The 18,668-nt window shown below is 43.3% G+C and overlaps 1 protein-coding gene across 5 annotated transcripts in view; it reads right to left on the bottom strand.

The window, feature by feature from the left end:
* Positions 1–18,668, bottom strand: part of DOCK1 (dedicator of cytokinesis 1) — a 266,167-nt gene that overhangs the window by 39,804 nt on the left and 207,695 nt on the right. For all 5 annotated transcript variants that reach the window (XM_058841868.1, XM_058841871.1, XM_058841867.1 and 2 more), the window contains exons 36-39: positions 14,413–14,453; positions 12,998–13,088; positions 9,637–9,756; positions 269–358 (exon numbers count right to left, since the gene is read on the bottom strand). In XM_058841868.1, coding sequence (XP_058697851.1) covers positions 269–358; positions 9,637–9,756; positions 12,998–13,088; positions 14,413–14,453 — 342 coding nt within the window. The remainder of the gene's footprint in view (positions 1–268; positions 359–9,636; positions 9,757–12,997; positions 13,089–14,412; positions 14,454–18,668) is intronic.

Raw genomic sequence — 18,668 nt, 5'->3', positions numbered from 1 at the left:
TAAATTCAAAATTTCCTTTTATACCCCAAATAAATCAGCTTAACATTACTGAAATGTTTTTCTTTTGGCTAAAAAAAAATAAATTCAGTGTTTTTCAGACAATCCAGTGGTAGCCAGTTAATTGACACTGGTCCAACAAAGCCATGATGGTTATTTATTTCTGCATTTTATTGTCATTGCTATAGTATTTTTTATATAATTTTAAAAGCTTAGAGATTCAACTCTGAAATAAATTATTGCAGTGTCTATGTCATTAAAAAAAACCTACCAGCAGTTCACTGAGTTGTTCATAATCAAACATTTCATTTTCATACTGTTCTGCAAGTTCTTTACCCAAGGCAATGGCCTCTTCCCACATCTGTTGGAAAAAAAATCACAAAACAACAAAAAGAAGCTGAATTACATACCTTGGTTAAACATCAGCATCAGAATCAAATCAATCCAAATAAAGCAACCAAATGCATTGTGTCACATGCCTGAAAACACTGAGCTTCTGATGGGCCAAAGAGCTGTGCTGGGGTTATAAATATCTCCATTAATGGAATTGTGGAATTGTTTTGGCTGGAAAAGCCTCCAAGTTCACTGAGTCCAACCATTCCCAGCACTGCCAGGGCCAGCAGTGCCCGTGTCCCCAGCTGCCACATCCACAGGGCTTTTGAATTCCTCCAGGGATGGGGACTCCAAACTTCCCAGGGCAGCTGTGACAGGGCTGGACAAACCTTTCCATGAAGGAATTTTCCCAAATATCCCCCCTGAGGCTCCCCTGGCCCAGCCTGAGGCCGTTCCCTCTCCTCCTGTCCCTGTTCCCTGGGAGCAGATCCCAAATCCCCCCGGCTGTCCCCTCCTGCCAGGGACTTGTGCAGAGCCAGAAATTCCCCCTGAGCCTCCTTTGCTCCAGCCTGAGCCCTTTCCCAGCTCCCTCAGGAATTCTCCAGCCCCTTCCCAGCTCCCTCAGGAATTCTCCAGCCCCTTCCCAGCTCCCTCAGGAATTCTCCAGCCCCTTCCCAGCTCCCTCAGGAATTCTCCAGCCCCTTCCCAGCTCCCTCAGGAATTCTCCAGCCCCTTCCCAGTTCCCTCAGGAATTCTCCAGCCCCTTCCCAGCTCCCTCAGGAATTCTCCAGCCATTTTCCAGCTCCCTCAGGAATTCTCCAGCCCCTTCCCAGCTCCCTCAGGAATTCTCCAGCCCCTTCCCAGCTCCCTCAGGAATTCTCCAGCCCCTTTCTCAGCTCCCTCAGCCGCTCCTGGGGCTCCAGAGCCTTCCCTGGACACGCTGCAGCCCCCCACTGACTTTTTTATCAAACTTAACACGTGTTTGGAGGTGCCTCAGCAGTGACAGAGGGACAATCCCTGTCCTGGTCCTGCTGCCACACCACTCTTAACACAACCCAGGTGCCATCAGCCTCCTTGGCTTGGTGGCACTCAAGGTGATCTCCTCCATGACCTTCCCTGGCACGGGATGCAAATTTCCTGGATGCAAATCAAGTCAAATGATCAAAGAGCTTCAGAAGTGAAATGATTCCTGCCAGCCCATCCAGTGATGTGTAAACACAGCCTGTCCACGGAGAAACCCAGGACCTAAGGCTTTGGAGCAAGGCTGGTGATTGATTATATTTCATAATCACCTCTCTCTCCCTCTAATATCTATAATCTGTATTAGACAGGACAGGCAATTTGCAGATATTGCTTTGAACAAATACTCATTATATTTCCATTGGTTCTTCTTCCTCTCGTTCCTCAACCATGAAATTCAGCAGCCGTCTCAAGTGACCCAAAGAAATTTAACAATATCCTTCAGCTCTTCAGAAGGCAACAATCTTAATGAGGAGCAGCAAGAATGGTTTTAAATGTGCATTTTTCATTTGTTTTTTCTACTCCAAAGATAAAGAACCACTCAAACCCAAAAATATGCTTAAATTAGCACACCAGGCTATCTGAGATCAAACTTGATGATCTGCTTCTGCTGCTGAAGTTTGGTTGGCATTGCTGACCTCACTTTGTTATAAAAATGAGTTTCAGAATGAATTAGAAATGCAGATTTTATTAACCTTCATCTTAAATTTAAATCCTTTGGCCACACCACCTCATTCTCCTCTCAGCACCAGGCCACACGTTCCTCGTCCTGGTGGAATCCTGAGATTCCAGAGAAGAGCAGGTGGATGGAGGAGGGCTGAGGGGAAGGGCTGAACACACATTTTCCCATTTTTCCCCAAAAACATCCACCTTTAAGGACAGGGAGTTTGGGATGAAGCACCACAACTTCCAGAGATGTTGGGAGGTGGATGCTGGGGAGAGAAGAGGAAATGGTGACCAGGGGAATCCTTCACAACAACTGATCCCTGCATCCATCCCATAAAAATCCCTCAGTTCTCTTTAAAGCACTGTGCAAATAAGAGATATTTCACACCCCAAAAACCCAAAAGCTCTCCAAACCACACAAATGAAATTCCACACCCAAAGCCCCAAAATCAATGTCACGTGAATTCTGTTTGTCTACTGATCTGGAAGTTGAAATTGCATTTCTTAGTGTATCAGGAAAATGTGGAAAAAATAAGACTTTTAGAATGATTCCTGGTTCTAGATGCCAGTTGGAAAAATAAGAATAAAACTTTAAGGATGAATCCTCAGCAAGTCTTCACGTGGAACACGCCAATGTCACAAAAAGCAAGATGGGTCCCACGGTTCACTGGCCATCCCTGCTCCTCTCTGTGGGAGAATGTGGAAAAAAGGAACCCATTTTCAAGTGGAGGGAGGGACTGAAAGGTCATCCTGGCAAACTGAGCAGGAATGGCTGGAAAGCAGCAGCCTGGAGAGGCAGAGAGATGCTGGTGGTGCAGGAGATGAGGAAATGCAGAGGGGAAAATGGTTATGGGAGATGGCAGGGAGAAAGGAAAGAGATTTCTGCCTTGTAAGTAAAGACAAAATAAGGGCTAAAAACTGCACTGTGGGGCTGAGCGAGGGGAAAGGAGCTTCTGGGTCCTGCAAAAACCAGCTGGGATGAGGTTTGGACAAAGTGGTGACCTAATTTAAGATAAAAAAGCCATGAATGCTCCCAAGGAGCAGAATCTGGTTCTTCATTAACCTTTCCTTGCAGCTCCTCGTGATATTCGACCCCTCCTCTTGATTTTACTTATTTCTCCAACAAGGTTCAGAACATTATTTATCCAGGGAAGAGCAGTGGAATGAGCATGAGTTGCCTCATGTTTGTAAAGTGCCTTGAAGGTGAAAAACGCATCAGAAGGACTAATTACAATCACGGTAATGAGAGATCACGTCTGCAGGAAATTACAAGGCAGCCTGAACGCTCTGCAACGCAATTTTTGCAAGTGGAAGGATCTGAATGTTTTTATCCATATTATGGATCTAATCTAGCATGATGATACAGAGCATGTTTTTATTTTTAAACAAAAATTAACAAGAATTTAAGAGTAAAGGCACAGTTGCAGAAAAAGGAGGACATTTTCACACACCAAGCTGGGTTAATTTTGGCTCACAAGGGCAATACAGCACCATTTTATAGGAACTGAACTAATATTCAGGTGTTTAAGTCAGCAAGCAAAAGCTTTCAAAATCACTTAACCTTCCCTCATTTTGAGTGCCATGTCCTTCTGAACTTCAGTCATCCATAACTTCTGCATATTTTCATTTCAAAGACAATGGTGTGACCATCACTTCCCTTGTCTTGGTTCTCTGTTTGTGTGTTCCAGATTTAACCAGTCCCTCTCCAAAATGAGACTGGAAATAAACTGAAGCCTAAATACTTTTTGATTTGGATCAACACTGTAAACAAGTTCCCTTGTGGTTCTTCCCACTGACTCTTGGATAAGCACAGATGTCTGGGAATGCAAAAGGTGGGTGGATTTAGATGGGATTTTGTGCAGGAATTGTTCCTGGCAGGGTGGGCAGGGCCTGGCACAGGTGCCCAGAGCAGCTGGGGCTGCCCCTGGATCCCTGGCAGTGCCCAAGGCCAGGCTGGAGGAACCTGGGAAGTGTTGGGTGGATGTCCCTGCCTGTGGCAGGATGGGACCAGGGGACCTTTAGGGGTCCTTTCCAACCCAAAGCATTCAGGGATTCTGAAAGCAGGCACACCCTGCCTACACATCAATGCCACTGATTAAATAACAACTTTAGCAGAATTAAATCTCCTTTGATTTGTTTTTCACCTTCCCATCCTTGTCTGTCAACACCAGAAACACACGGGAGCAGAGGCTGTTTCCACTGCACCTCCTCCAGCCTGAACAAAGCCTTCAGATGTTACTGAATATTAATATTAATAATGGATTCTGTAAATGTTCCAAAGCCTGAAAAATGAACCCTCAAATTCAATGTGATCCAGATTTAGTTCATGTACAACACAGTAATCACATAATTCTTGTGTTCTTCCTAGCAAGGGAGTGGAGATGAGCAGGAGAAAACCAGACCATGGAATCACAGAATCCCAGGATGATTTGGGTTCAAGATCATCTCCTTCCACCCCTGCCATGGCAGGGGACATCTCCCACTATCCCAGGCTGTGTCCAGCCTGGCCTTGGGCACTGCCAGGGATCCAGGGACAGCCCCAGCTGCTCTGGGAATTCCATCCCAGCCCTTCCCCACCCTCCCAGGGAACAATTCCTTCCCAAAATCCCATCCAGCCCTGCCCTCTGGCACTGGGAGCCATTCCCTGTGTCCTGTCCCTCCATCCCTTGTCCCCAGTCCCTCTCCAGCTCTCCTGGAGCCCCTTCAGGCCCTGGCAGGGGCTCTGAGCTCTCCCTGGATCCTTCTCCTCTCCAGGTTGAACAATCCCAGCCCTCTCAGCAGGGCAGCTTCAGATATTAGAACAACATTTGTTTCTGGCTTAAATTTCTGGGGTTCCTTTAAAGTTTCTGTAAAAGTCAGTTTACAAGTTCTCCTGCTGACACTGTGTCACATGATTTTTAATGGAACACTTTCAGGAACCTTTTCTATCGTACTGCAAACACACAATAAAAAAGGGATAAAGATTCTCTCCATTTTTGACAGTCTCTAACTTTGTCCCTCTACAGCCAAGACCTCTGTCTTAGAGGAAAGCACCCACTTTTTGTTTCTGCTGCCTCTTAAAAACCTCACTGTGCTCCAACATCTGTGTTTGGAACTCCCAGCTGTGCAGTTGTTCCTTCACAGGAACAATGAGAAGTTGGATTATGGAACTCAATTTCTCAAGGGGAGAGAGCCCTGAACTCCAGAGGCCCAGGAGTCCCCAGAATCACTGAGGTTGGAAAAGACTTCTAAGATCACCAACCATCACCTTGTCAAGCGATAAACCCCATCCTCAGGTGTCAAATCCAGACACTTTTTGAACAATCCCAGGGATGGGGATCACACCATGGCCCTGGGCAGCCTGTTCCTCTGCCTGTCAACCCTTTCCATGAAGAAACTTTTCCTCATGTCCAACCTAAACTTCCCCTGGTGCAGCTTGAGGCTGTTTCCTGAATTACCTGCCCTTCCCCTCGTGCAGCTGCACCACGACACCTCCAACATCACAGAACACCAAGCCAAAGCTGGAGATTTTCCCACCATTCTCAGAGAAACAGGGATTGTGTGTCTCACATCCCCTGCACACCCCTCTGAAAAATTCAGCTGTTTATTCCAGAGCCAATTTATTCAGGTGAGGACAGCACGGCTGTGGCCCAGGATCCTGATAAATGAAATCTATATTCTTGAAGGTCAATAACTCCCAATCTGCTGCCTCACAGATTTCCTGCCTTGGAAGCTTTCCCAGCTTTGCCCAGGACATGGCAAGTCTTCTGGAGAAATGAGTTGTACAGGGAGCTACTACACAGGATTTGTACGAGGTACAACTCATTAATGGGAGAAACAATTTATCTGGAGAGGGTACCAGGGAGAGAAGCTGCTGATACTGGAAGGAAAACGCTTCTTTTATACTCAGGGGTTAAGAAAAATGTGCAGAGCCTGAATTTAGTTGTGTAGACACGAGCTGCAAATTGTTATGGGCAAGACTTTGCAGATGCAGATCTTTTTTAGGGAAAACCCGGCGATTTATTTTTCAGGCTGGATTGCTTGTTGGCCAGAAAGAACTACAGCATGCAATTTAGTTTTTGAGGTTAATAGCAACAAAGGAGGATCTCAGGGTATTTCTGAGCTCCTGCAGAGTTAATGGTCAGGAACAGTGAAATAATCTGGGATAAGAATATTATGGTGCCATATTCTGACGAGTGAGGGACTTTCTAAGGTGGTTAAATTTCAGGTAGTGTTAATTAACCAGCATGAAGGCTCAGTATTTTAAATAAAATGCTAAAACTCAGCACATCTCTATTGTTGGTACTGCATTAAAGATACAGCCAGGTTGGAAACTCTTTAAATAAATAAAAATATTCATTTGGAACACAGTCAGACTCTGTAACCTCCCTCTCCCAAGACTCTCTGTCCTTCCCAGCTCTCAGGACGGCTCCGGGGCTGAGCTGGCCACGAGCCTCACACAGATTTTTGGCAGACAGGTGAATTTCACCACTCACTTGTTAGAGATGGAAGAAAAAGCCATTTGATGTCATCCTATGAGCTGGAAAAAAAAGGCTTTTAAAGCCAAAGCATGGTATTTGCCATCTAATTTCAGGTATTTTCTGTTCTGTGGCTGCTGTAAAGCAGTAAAAGCTTTTTGTTTGGAGGAGGAGGGGAGAAAGGAGGAGCAGGAATAAATGAGCAGTGTGCATTAGTTTACCTTTTTGTCCTCAGGACCAACACTTTCAATTTATTGAGGAGCAGAGGAAAACCTGTCCTGATTTATGGAAGCAGCAAACCTGAGCCTGTGGCTGTTCCCACATTTCACCAGGAACAGAAATGCTGCTGCTTCCCTTGTGGCACCACAAACAAAGCTGGTTTAAAACAAAACCTGATCTTTGCCAAGGAGCATTCCCTGCATTGATCATCATCAGCATTGATTTCCACCACCTCCTTCCCACAGGAAAAGTGTCACCCCTTCCCTCAGCCCTTTATTCCATCACTGTTTTCCCTTCTCACTTTGGGATATTCCAACCCAACCATTTCCAGGAAAATCCCCGGATTAAGGACTTTGTTGGAAATTACAAAGCTTCAGGAAAACAGAGAGAGCAAACACTTGAGAGCAGTTCAAAGGATGGGTTGGACTGCTGGGATAAGCCTGAGGATAAGGATTGGAAGGGCAAAAGCCGAGAGTGGAGACTGGAAAGTGCAGGGCAGTGAAGAAGAGTGATCTGGAGAGAAAAGGATCCCTACACCATGGAAACAACTTTCCCTTTGGAAAGAAGGAGCTTAGAAAAAGAATTCCATAACTAATCAGGAATCAAATTCATGAAGTAGAACAACTGCAAAATGTGAAAGTTGTTTCTCAAAATTTCTCCTTCCCTAAAGGTTAAAGCTGTACTTCAGCTTTATGAAAGATTGGTTTAAGGACCAAAATAAGATACAGACAAAAAAGCAAACTTCCAAAGAGTAAGAGATTAAAAACAGAAATCAAAATGAGGAATCCTAAATGGATCTTGAACTAGAAATACCAGGGATACCTGGTGAGGGCCAGCATTTTGTTCTCAGCCCACAGGACGTGCCACATTCCTGCCTTCAGGGCAAGTCCAAGCTCCCTTTTACTCACTTAGAAAATTCTCAGGCACCTCTGGAGCAGAAGCAAAGTGTTCATTCCAGCCTCTGTGTGGAGGATTAAATCTAAATTCACCTGCCCAAGAATGCCAATATTTAAGGGATAAACCTCATGGTTGGCTTTCAATAGACAAGGAAACTGTGAGTTCACCTGGGAAATTACTCTGCCAAGAGAAAGGGATCCTGATTTTTGAGAGGCTGAACTACACCAGCCTTTAAAAAACAAAAAGACAATGGTTTAAACCCAATTTTAAGAAATCCCTCTGCTCTATTTTTTCTACATAATGTTTCTAACTCCCACATCTCCCTCCTTTCCCAAATCCACAGCTTCCCATCAGGCAGGTTGGGCTGGGAGAGACACAGGCTCACAACTTTAAAACAAAACTCCTGAGCTTCTGCAAAAGCTTGGAAATGTCTCTGCAGCTGTCCAGGGGTCCACACCTCTTGTTGACTTCATGGGAAGGGAAATCAAACAAGTGGGATCTGGAGTGAACTGCCAGGCAAGGACCCAGCTGGGTGATTATGGCACAAAAAAACCCCAGGAATTGTTTTGGGAATGGGTTCAGTCTCCAAAAAATGCACAGCAAAGGTTGTTACTGATCACAGAGAGGTAAAGAAGCTGCTGGGCTACATCAGCAAACTGCTCAAGGAATGCAAGAAGTTGATTTAACTTAATGTCAGAACATCCCAAATGAGAGGATTACCATCAACCTACACTGGAAACCTCCACTTGGAGCTTCCTGACATTTGCAAAATCACATAAAATGAATATTTTCAGCGTATATTGATTTTTTTATTTCCCTTTTCATCGAGTAATGTGAAAAATATTCACCAGCTTGGGTGACCAGAAAATGAGGAGGAATATCTGTAAGTAGGAAAGAGCAGTTTAGAAATGAATCATCTCCTCACACAGGAGTCCTGGAACTGGAGTTGTGCACAGAACTGGTGCTCAGCAGAACAATTCCCAGTGCCTGGCCACCAACAGGGAGCCATAAAGACATAAAGCAACAAAATAAAAACAGGCAACTCCTGCTTTTCCTTCCAGACAGGAATATAAGATTAAAATAAGCTTTAAAATCAGCTCATTCAAATGAGATTCCTCTCGTTCACTCAGGAAAAGCTTTTTGGGCAGCAGGAACTGTCCCCAAGTCACCCCAAACAGCCACTTGGGCACCACCCCAGAATTACATTTTTACAATTTTATCCCAGTCCAGAATTACAATTTTTACCCCAATCCAACTTCTAGCACCACTCATCAACAACTTTTAAGTATTGCATTAAGATAAGCTATAAAATTTGACTTTTTAAGCAACATTTCTAACAAAATGATAGAAATTATAGTTCCTATCAAATTTATTCTAGGATTTTAATCTGATGCTGCTAAAAGCACCTGGAAAGGGTGGGCTGGCTGGATAATATTCTAATTCCACCAGAAAACACCATTTCTGCTCATCCTACAGAGCCTGGTTTTAAACCCCAAGTTTGCTTTTCTGAAATGTTCTGACAAAGAGATTCCTACTTCTGCACTCAAATATTTTGTGCCTGAAATATCCAAATACTGATCCATGCCTGTCTCCCATTAACCCCCTTCCTCTCCAACACCAAATAATGCCAAATTCAAATCCCTTCTGCATTAAAGGATGTGATTGCAATGAAATATCCTCATCCCAGGATATTTATGATATGAACCACAGACATTCAGGCCCTGAAGGAATTATTTTTGTGTACACAAGGAAAAAACAAGGGGAGCTGAAGGATTCTTTTAGCTCTTGTAACTGCCAGAAAAAGTCCTCTGAATTATAGGCATCACTTTTTTATTTACTCCATGCCATCATATGCCCATACATTTACCCTTAAGAGAGGAGTTATAAATGTACCATTGATTCCTTTAGACTTTTCTTTTTGGTAGTATCATTATCTCTAAGTGCTTCCTGAAGGTCACTGGATGCAAACTATGTTTACTATTAAATGTATAAGTTCGAGAGAAAAGCAATGAAATACATTTGCACTTTTTTCTTCCCTTTTTTTTACCTTGCCCTTGTCAAAGTAATGGATAATTTCTTGATAGAGCTGATCTTTCAGCTGTCCTTGAGTAGCAGCTTGGTATCCATCCCGCTGGGTAAGATGTGCTGCACATGCTTCTTCTGACCACTAAATCACACACAAAAAAGAAAAAGGGGAAAAGTGAAAGCAAATCCAAAGCATGAGTTCTGAAGTGAAATTATAAAAAAAATTCTTTATTTAAAAATATTTTTAAAAATATTTTAGAAATTCTTTATTTAAAGAAGTGATACTGCAGTTAATGCACCAACAAAGGGATTTTTCCCAGTTGTGCCCTTTGCTTCCTTGGGCACAAGGAGCATTTATCTGGATGTTGTAATTGGAGGATAATTACATCCATCAGCCACAAGGGAGCTTCTGGAGGTGGCTTCCTCTCCTCGGTGAGTTTGATCAGAGTGACCTTGGTCTGCTGATGGTTACAACCCTCTGGGGACACAATGGACACTTGGAGTGAGAGAAACCCTGGAGCCCAACTCCACCAACACGAAGGGAAGGGCTGCAGGCAGGGAAATGAGATGGCTCCAACACACTGAGCACCTCCAGAGGCAGGGAAAGAATAATTAACTTTATCCAGCCTGTCTGTAATTAGCAGCTCTGCCTCTTCCAGCAGATGCCTGATGGATCAAGGGGAAGATGGAATAGTTTGGGTTCATAGGAATCATGGAATGGTTTGGGTTGGAAAGAAGCTTAAAGCTCATCCCATCCCACCCCTGCCATGGCAGGGACACCTTCCCCTGTCCCAGCTGCTCCAGCCCCAACCTGGCCTTGGACACTTTGATGGATCCAGGAGCAGCCCCAGCTGCTCTGGGCAACTTCCAGATTAATTTCCAGAATTATTGCTACTTTACCTCCTATACATTATTAAATTTCACCCAATCACTTGTTGATTCGGCCAAAATGTTTGTGTTTGGGTCATGCAGACAGCTTTGTTCTGAACTCTTTCTGAACAACACAAACCTGCTGGACTCTGCAGTGTGATGGTGTTTTTTTCAGAATGCTAAGAGCTGCTGTCTTCTGTTAGTTTTGAACACCTCAATTTTGAGAAAAAGGGTTGAAAACACAACAAAAGTCTCTCTTCTTGAGTGTGCTTCATCAGCTTGCAGTAATTTGGCCTCTCTCTCTCCACAGACAGAGCCTTCTTGCAGATTTAGAGGTGAAATTCTCACACGCTCTCAGGCTTGCCCTCGATGTGATCCCATTAAAATCAGGGGGATGAAATATCTGCCTGTGATGAGTGTCATTGAAAATCCTGCCCTGAGGCTTGACAGAAAAACTCAATTGCTCAGTCACACACCCCCCAATATCGCTGCTCCTCAGGCTACACTGAACTCCTCCCTCCACTGAGGGCTGCAGGAGCAGGGATTGAGACAGAGATTGATACACTTTTATAATAAAGTAATTCCAGCCTCTAATGAAATTATAAACAAACATCCACTCAGGGATGAAAATCTGTGACAAATCCTGCTCTGGCATTTGCTGTCTGCTATTGATTTGCATTAGAAGGACAGAAAAATGGGTATTTCTTCCCATGAAGTTCTTCCACTGAATTCAAGAGTACATTAAGTGAGACACTCACCTGCTCTCTGACACTCTCTAAGAAAAGCCACACCTGGCTGAACTTTAATTTGAGGTCACAGAAAGTAAGTTGTCTAACAAGTGCAAGCCATGCCAGGTGAAAGTTTGAGTGACATTTTATGGCATGGTTTATTCCATCATTTATTCAGGAACACAGCCCCCATGGAAGGGAATGAATCCTTCATCCTGTCTGAAAGGTTCATCCACGTGAAGTGGGCACAGTGCTTTTGCACTCCAGATGAATCTTGGAGATGTTTCCTTGTGTAATAACCCTCTAATGATTTTAAAATACAGTAAATACATTTCAGAGTGTCTTAATTTAAATTGCACATGTACACTCTGCACCATATTTAGTCTTTTTATGGCTTGGATGCAGTTTACTCAGCTCTGAAGTACGAATAATTCTCAGTGCATCCATCAGAAGGATCTCATTTAACACCTTCCCCTTTTCAACTTTTCAAAATAGATATTTGACACTCCCACTTGGCTGGGGATTGCTGAAATTAAAGCCAGGACTACTGAGAACAGTTGGCTGCTGAGGATAAAGAGGGGCACAGCAGGTTTGCAGTAACACAGTCCCAGGCTGCTCTGGGTGGGAAGGGACTGAAATCCCATCTTGTTCCATCCCCTGCTATGGGAAGGGAAACTTTCTCTGGATCAGGAGGCTGCAGCACACTCACCATTGGAATGGGCAGGACATCAAGGGGAAAATGAAATTCTCATTTATTCTGCCCCTGACTCTGCCCCTGGGGGAGTTGTGTCCTTGAGGGGTGTGGGAAGAGACCCCTGAGGGAGAAAGATTTCACTGCAGGTTGTGAAATGTGAGGAATACAAACAGAACTAAATCAAACTCCTCCAAAACCTCTGATTCTTATCACACTGAGATTTTTTACTTTTCCCATTAACTGCTTTTCAAAATTAAAACATAAACCTAGGAATTCAGTGATGATCCAGCTGTATTAAATGTGATTTCACAACACAAGTGTCTGCTGGCAAGAGCAGCACCTTCCTAAATGATAACCAGGAGAGCCAAGGGGGTACCTGCTCCCACATTTGTGACATAAGCTCGTAAAAAAGCTGGATGTTACAGACAACATCTTCTCTCCAGAATGTTTTCAGGGAGATTAATGCTCCTGAAGTACAGCTTCACTCCATTCCTGGCTGGCAGTGGATACTTAAACACTCAAATGCTTTATTTCAGGCACTTTCTGCAGCTAACATGTTATTTGTGCATATTGCAGGCTACACCAAAGAGAAGCAATATTGTTTGTGCCTCTTCAAATGTGCTATAAACTGGGTAACACTGCATTAAAATTATATGCACCTTTTAAAGGCATGAACTTGGAAAGAAGGCCATTTGAATCTCTCTACAATTTTCTGAAATCCAAACTGAATTGGTTACAAACACCCAAGAGCACTCGAGAACGGGCTCCAGTATTCCAGGCACAAAAAGATCTGTGGAGAGCTCATTTACTAAAATACCTGGTATGGGGCTTTCACAGTTTGTACAGTCTGGGTATTTGCAGTTTGGGATTTTGTGCTGCTGATTTGACCACATTCCCCTCTCTCCAGCTCAAGATGCAGCTCTGCCATGCAGTGAAGTGTCGCTTTCCTCTGTGTGGGAATTCCACGTGCAAAGGAAAGCTCAGCACAGAGCTGCCCATCAGCTTCAAGTGCAGATGTCCTGAGTGCTCAACACGCCCCTGGCTGACTCCTGCTGGGATTTCCCAGGCTTGGGATGTGTTCTGGGGTTTACCTTGAGGAGCTTGGCGTGCAGGAGCAGGGTGTAGGCAGCCTCTGTGTAGTTATCACACTCCTTGTGCAGGTCACACAGCTTGTACAGGTACCTGCCAGCAACAGAAACACTGACTCTTAAAAAGAGTGGCTTTAAGATGTTACTCAATAATTTAATTTGAAGATTACAAGGGTTCAAGTCTACCTTCAAACAAATAAATATTTGTGGGGTTGGTTAAAGTTCCCAATTCTGTGTGCAGACAACCATCAGGACCATTTGCATTTCCACTGTGCTGTTTTTAATGGACACTCAGGGAATCGTGGGATCATTAAGGTTGGAAAAGTTCTCCAAGATTGACTCCAATCTTTGACTGAACACCAGGAGAATGACTTGTGATGAGCAATAAATCCAATCCAGATTTTATGCAAGACAGAGCACTCTTATATAAAAGTTCAGCTATGGGGACAGAAATAAGTTTTATTCTTTAACTTCAAAATCATCACACCTCTGGCAGGGGATTCTCTTCATTTGTTTGATGATTTTTACACTGACAATTAAAAAATCCCCACAAAACTATTAAAATTTGTATTTTGAAAAAGCCAGTGGAAATACTTTCAAGTTTGATATTCATTATAAGTTTGTTAACAGAAATTGGAGAGACTTTGGTTGGGGGTTTCACAGGGAAAGACAATTTGTCTTTATAGAGATGCTGCACAGGGCAGACCTAAATAACAAGAAATACCTCAATAGGTTTCTCAATTATCAATCCTGCCATTTCCTATTCTTTTTGCAAACTTCTGAAAGACCAATTAAAACCATTTAAACAACAAGAAGAGATTGATGAGTAAAAATTCTTCCAAAAAGGTAACAAGCACCTGAGAATGAATGACAAGTAACATTTAAATGTGCATTAAAACCCCAAACTTCCATCATTTTAGCACAACAATGTAAGCAACAGTCAGCCAAAGCACAAATGGGGGGCTGTGAACACACAATATTTCCATGTTTGCTTGGTCTAAAAAGAGATTTTGAAGGCTTTAAGTTTAAAGTAAGTATCAGTCAGTTATTATTTAAGAGTTGTTTTTATTCCAAGTCAGATATTTTGCACCTCACCAGGAGGAAACGTCATTGTTTTGCTCAGCTTTGCCTTATTTGTTTTCTTCAGGAGCAGAAGAATTGTGGCTCCTGAGTATTTCAGTGCTCATTGTAATGGGACTGAAGGACTCAGAGAAAGGGGACAGAGATAATCTCCTGACTTTCACTTCCAGCACTCTGTTCCTGGTGCAGATAAGCTTTTGAATTACTTCAGGTTCAGCCAAGGTGTGATTTTTCATTACTCTTCTCCTCCAGCCCCCAAGTGACTGCTTAATATGAACTTAAATTCCCCAATTACAGAGCCTGTGTCAGGCAGTTTGTCACCAGTCATGTTTACAAACCTTATGTACATCTCTTCCCTCTCGATCTCCTTGTAGAAATTCTGAAAAACAACATAATTTGGTTACAAAGTCTTTGATTTCACACTTTGGAATGTACACAGAACACGCTCCAAATTAAAAATTCATAATTGCGTAATGTCAACCTCCAAACTGCAAAATGAAATTTGCCTCCAGTGATGGAACACAAGTTATTTAACTCAGAAAATCAAATGCTGGGATGTTTCATGTTGCAGTGTTTTAGGGCTTCTGTCTCATTGCAAAGGTTAAGAATTTGCAAGAACAATACTGCTGGAAATTTGCTGCTGGCATTTGCAAGTCACACATCATTAACCATTTTCAGCTGAAAATTTTCTAATATACAACAAACCCACCATTTTTAGATGTTTTAGAACATCCACGTTCTATGGATTGAAAACTCTGAATCTTAGTTGAGCAATACATCATCTGCTCTTGGATTCTAACAGTTTCCTTGGAAATACAAAGTTGGATTGGTGTTATTTATCTGGTTTCATATGTCACACATTAGCATCCCTCTCCTCTGAGCGCCTCCAGCCTTGAGATAAACTGGTTAACAGTGCAAATATTGGAAATGCAAAATATGATAAACTGGGGAAGAGATTCAAGGCATTTCTGAATCTAATTTCAAGTTTGCCTCCAAAATTTAAAATATTTCTGAGAAAACAAAATACCAAGAAAGTCCTTCTTCACTGCATTAAATATATTTCAATGCTAAATTAAAGAAGTTTGAGGAGGCACAAACCCAGTACTAAAAGTGGAATAAATGCAATACAAAAGTGATCCCTTTAAAGAGAACTGAATGCAAGACAGAATCCACATTTCACAGAGGAATGATTGGTTATTCCAGGGGTATTTAAATTGATACAACTGCTTATAAGTTCTGGGTTCAATTCAGATAACAAACTACCAAGGCCACCAGTGCCCCACGTCCCCAAGTACCACATCCACACGGATTTTAAATCCCTTTAGGGATGGGCACTCCAGCACTGCCCTGGGCAGCTGTGCCAGGGCTGGGCATGAAGGAATTTTCCATGCAGGAATTTTCCCAAATATCCAACCTGAGCCTTCCCTGGCCCAGCCTGAGCCCATTCCCTCTCCTCCTGTCCCTGTTCCTGCGAGCAGATCCCAAATCCCCCCGGCTGTCCCCTCCTGCCAGGGACTTGTGCAGAGCCACAAATTCCCCCTGAGCCTCCTTTGCTCCAGCCTGAGCCCCTTCCCAGCTCCCTCAGGAATTCTCCAGCCCCTTCCCAGCTCCCTCAGGAATTCTCCAGCCCCTTCCCAGCTCCCTCAGGAATTCTCCAGCCCCTTCCCAGCTCCCTCAGGAATTCTCCAGCCCCTTCCCAGCTCCCTCAGGAATTCTCCAGCCCCTTCCCAGCTCCCTCAGGAATTCTCCAGCCCCTTCCCAGCTCCTCAGGAATTCTCCAGCCCCTTCCCAGCTCCCTCAGCCCCTCCTGGGGCTCCAGCCCCTTCCTCATCAGCACTGGCTCAAGTGCAGATCAAACCCTCCAGGTTAAACTACAGCCAGTGCAGCCAAATTTAATCCCAGGAAAACCTCAGGATCAATGAAGTCCCAATTAGGAGCTCTTTGAGACCTCACGTGGGAATTGTGCTGAGTTTCAGCTGTGGGCTGGTTTTGTGCAAAGGCATGAATTTCACTTCAGGTACTTGGAGAATGATGAAAAGGCTGAGTGGGCCCTGGAGGGAGAAGGGGAGTGTAAAATCAAGCTGAAGTTTGAAATCACGGCGACTGAAAGCGACAGAAAATTCCGCCCCGCGTCGCTTCCCGGCGACTCCAGTGGCTCCAGCAGACCTGAGCTCGGTGTCTCACGGTGACTGAACCTGACAGCAGCAAATCACCCACGAAATCCATCATCTGCAAATGCCTGACAAATTCAGCTGCCCAAATCCAGCATCAGGAGATGCTGTTGGGAGAAAACACCTGGAGAAAACAAACCCAATCCCCAAGAGTCCCACGGCTCCCCCACGGGGATGGCGAGAATTCCTGGGGGAGGCTCCAAATGTTCTGATCAAGAGAAGGAGAAACAACTTCACCTTCCCAAGGAAATTTTCCCAGTTTGACAGAGAGCCTGTGGTGACTGTGATTTGTTGTTTCCCATCCTGCTTGGAGAACTGGCAGGATTTTCCACCCTGCTCGAGAGGACGCCGTGACCTTTCTGCGGGCACCTGCTGCATCACCAGCTGCTGACAGCTCCCCAAGTCCCTCCTCTTTGCCCATTTCCCAAACATCCTGATGCTTTCTGATGTGCAAAGAGAGGAAAAACAAACTAAAAATAAGCCAAATTTCAGATCTGATGCCTCCATCTCCTCTCCTGTTCCAGTGGGCACCGTTTTGTTTATGGCTGATGCGATGGGGCGGTGTAAAGGCTGCACTGCACGAGGCCAGGACTGCATTAAAAGCAAAAAAAAAGCTAAAAACTACATTATATGCAAAAAAAATAGTCCTGCAAACTATTTTCCTGAACAAAATCCATCACCCAGATCATATAAATGATAAACACTGGCTGTGCCTCATGTGTTCAAGCAAAATCAAAGCTTTGATGATGATCTGGGGAGGAAAGCTTGGAATCCTCAGTGGCAAACAGTGCTAGTGGAAAAATCAAATTTGGTTCATGTTATTTTGGGGTCCCTGAAAGTTATTTTTCATGGGTGCTGATTTTGGGATTATAAAATCCCATTTTCTAAATCTCTAAATCTCTAAATTGTATGAGTGCAATGGGGACAATTATTGCTCCCAACTCCAGCCCAAATGGACCAAGATTTGTGTATGGAGTGGACACTTCCAAAATTTCAGGACCTAAGAGAAGGAAATTTCCTATCAGTGAGGAAAACAAGCCAAGCTTTTCCTGCTGTGAATGAAATAGTAACTCTGATTCCTTCAAATAATTTCAATAAAGGGGCTGAGCAGAGAACAGAATATAAATGGGATTGCAACTCCATGGAAATTTTGGGAGTAAATGGCAGAGAACTCTGACATTCTGTATGTCAAGTGGTTTTCAGCACAGAGTTGTTTATACATCAATTGTAAATGTCAATGAACAGGCCCTGTAACATTTCTCCTTAAATCTTTCTGTAGAAACAATTAAAGAAGGGATAATCGGTGTTTTCACAGATTGGCCTTCACCAAAATAGGAAAAAAGTAGGAAAAAATCCTAAAGAATTCCAAATTTTCCTGAAAATCCCAACAGACTCTGCTTGACACAAGCCCTTGGTTAAAGGTGCAGGATTTTGAGGGTAATGGGGGTTTGGGTGATTTTTGGTGGTTCTGTGGTGATTTTATAGTGACTGTGGCAATGTTGTGATGATTTTGCAGGGATTTTGTAGTGATTTTGCAGTTATTTTGTAATTTTTTGGTGATTCTGTAGAGATTTTGTGGTGATTTTTTGGTGGTTTTGTAGTGCTTTCATAGCGAATTTGTGGTGAATTTATCGAAATTTTGTGGTGATTTTGTGCTGATTTTCTGGCAAATTTGTGGTGATTTTGCAATGATTTTATGGTGATTTTGTGCTGGTTTTGTGGTGTTTCATAGCAAATTTGTGGCAATTCTGTGGTGATTTTGCAGTGATTTTGAGGTGATTTTGCAGTGATTTTGTGGTGATTTAGTGGAGATTTTGTGACAGTTTTGTGGTGGTTTCATAGCGAATTTGTGATGATTTTGAAGTGATTTTGCAGGGATTTTGTGGTAATTTTGAAGTGATTTTGTGGTGGTTTCACAGAAAATTTGTGGCGATTTTGCAGTGGTTTTGTGGTGATTTTGCAGTGATTTTGCAGTGCTTTTGTGATGGTTTCACATCGAATTTGTGGCAATTTTGAGGTGATTTTGTGGTGATTTTGAGGTGATTTTGCAGTGATTCTGTGGTGGTTTGGTAGTAGCTTCATAGCAAATTTGTGGTGATTTTGCAGTGATTTTGTGGTGATTTTGCAATGATTTTGCAGTGATTTTGTGGTGATTTTGCAATGATTTTGTGGTGATTTTGCAGTGAATTTGCAGTGATTTTGTGGTGATTTGGTGGTGATTTTGCAGTGATTTTGTGGTGATTTTGCAGTGATTTTGTGGTGATTTTGCAGTGAGTTTGCAGTGATTTTGCAATGATTTTGCAGTGATGTTGCAGTGAATTTGCAGTGATTTTGTGGTGATTTTGCAGTGATTTTGCAGTGAATTTGCAATGATTTTGCAGTGATTTTGCAGTGATTTTGCAGTGAATTTGCAGTGATTTGGT

The sequence above is a fragment of the Poecile atricapillus genome, chromosome 6 (genome assembly GCF_030490865.1).
Source record: "Poecile atricapillus isolate bPoeAtr1 chromosome 6, bPoeAtr1.hap1, whole genome shotgun sequence".
Classification (NCBI taxonomy): domain Eukaryota; kingdom Metazoa; phylum Chordata; class Aves; order Passeriformes; family Paridae; genus Poecile; species Poecile atricapillus.
Note: the sequence above shows the minus strand (reverse complement) of the source record. Positions and strands in the feature narration are given on the sequence as shown.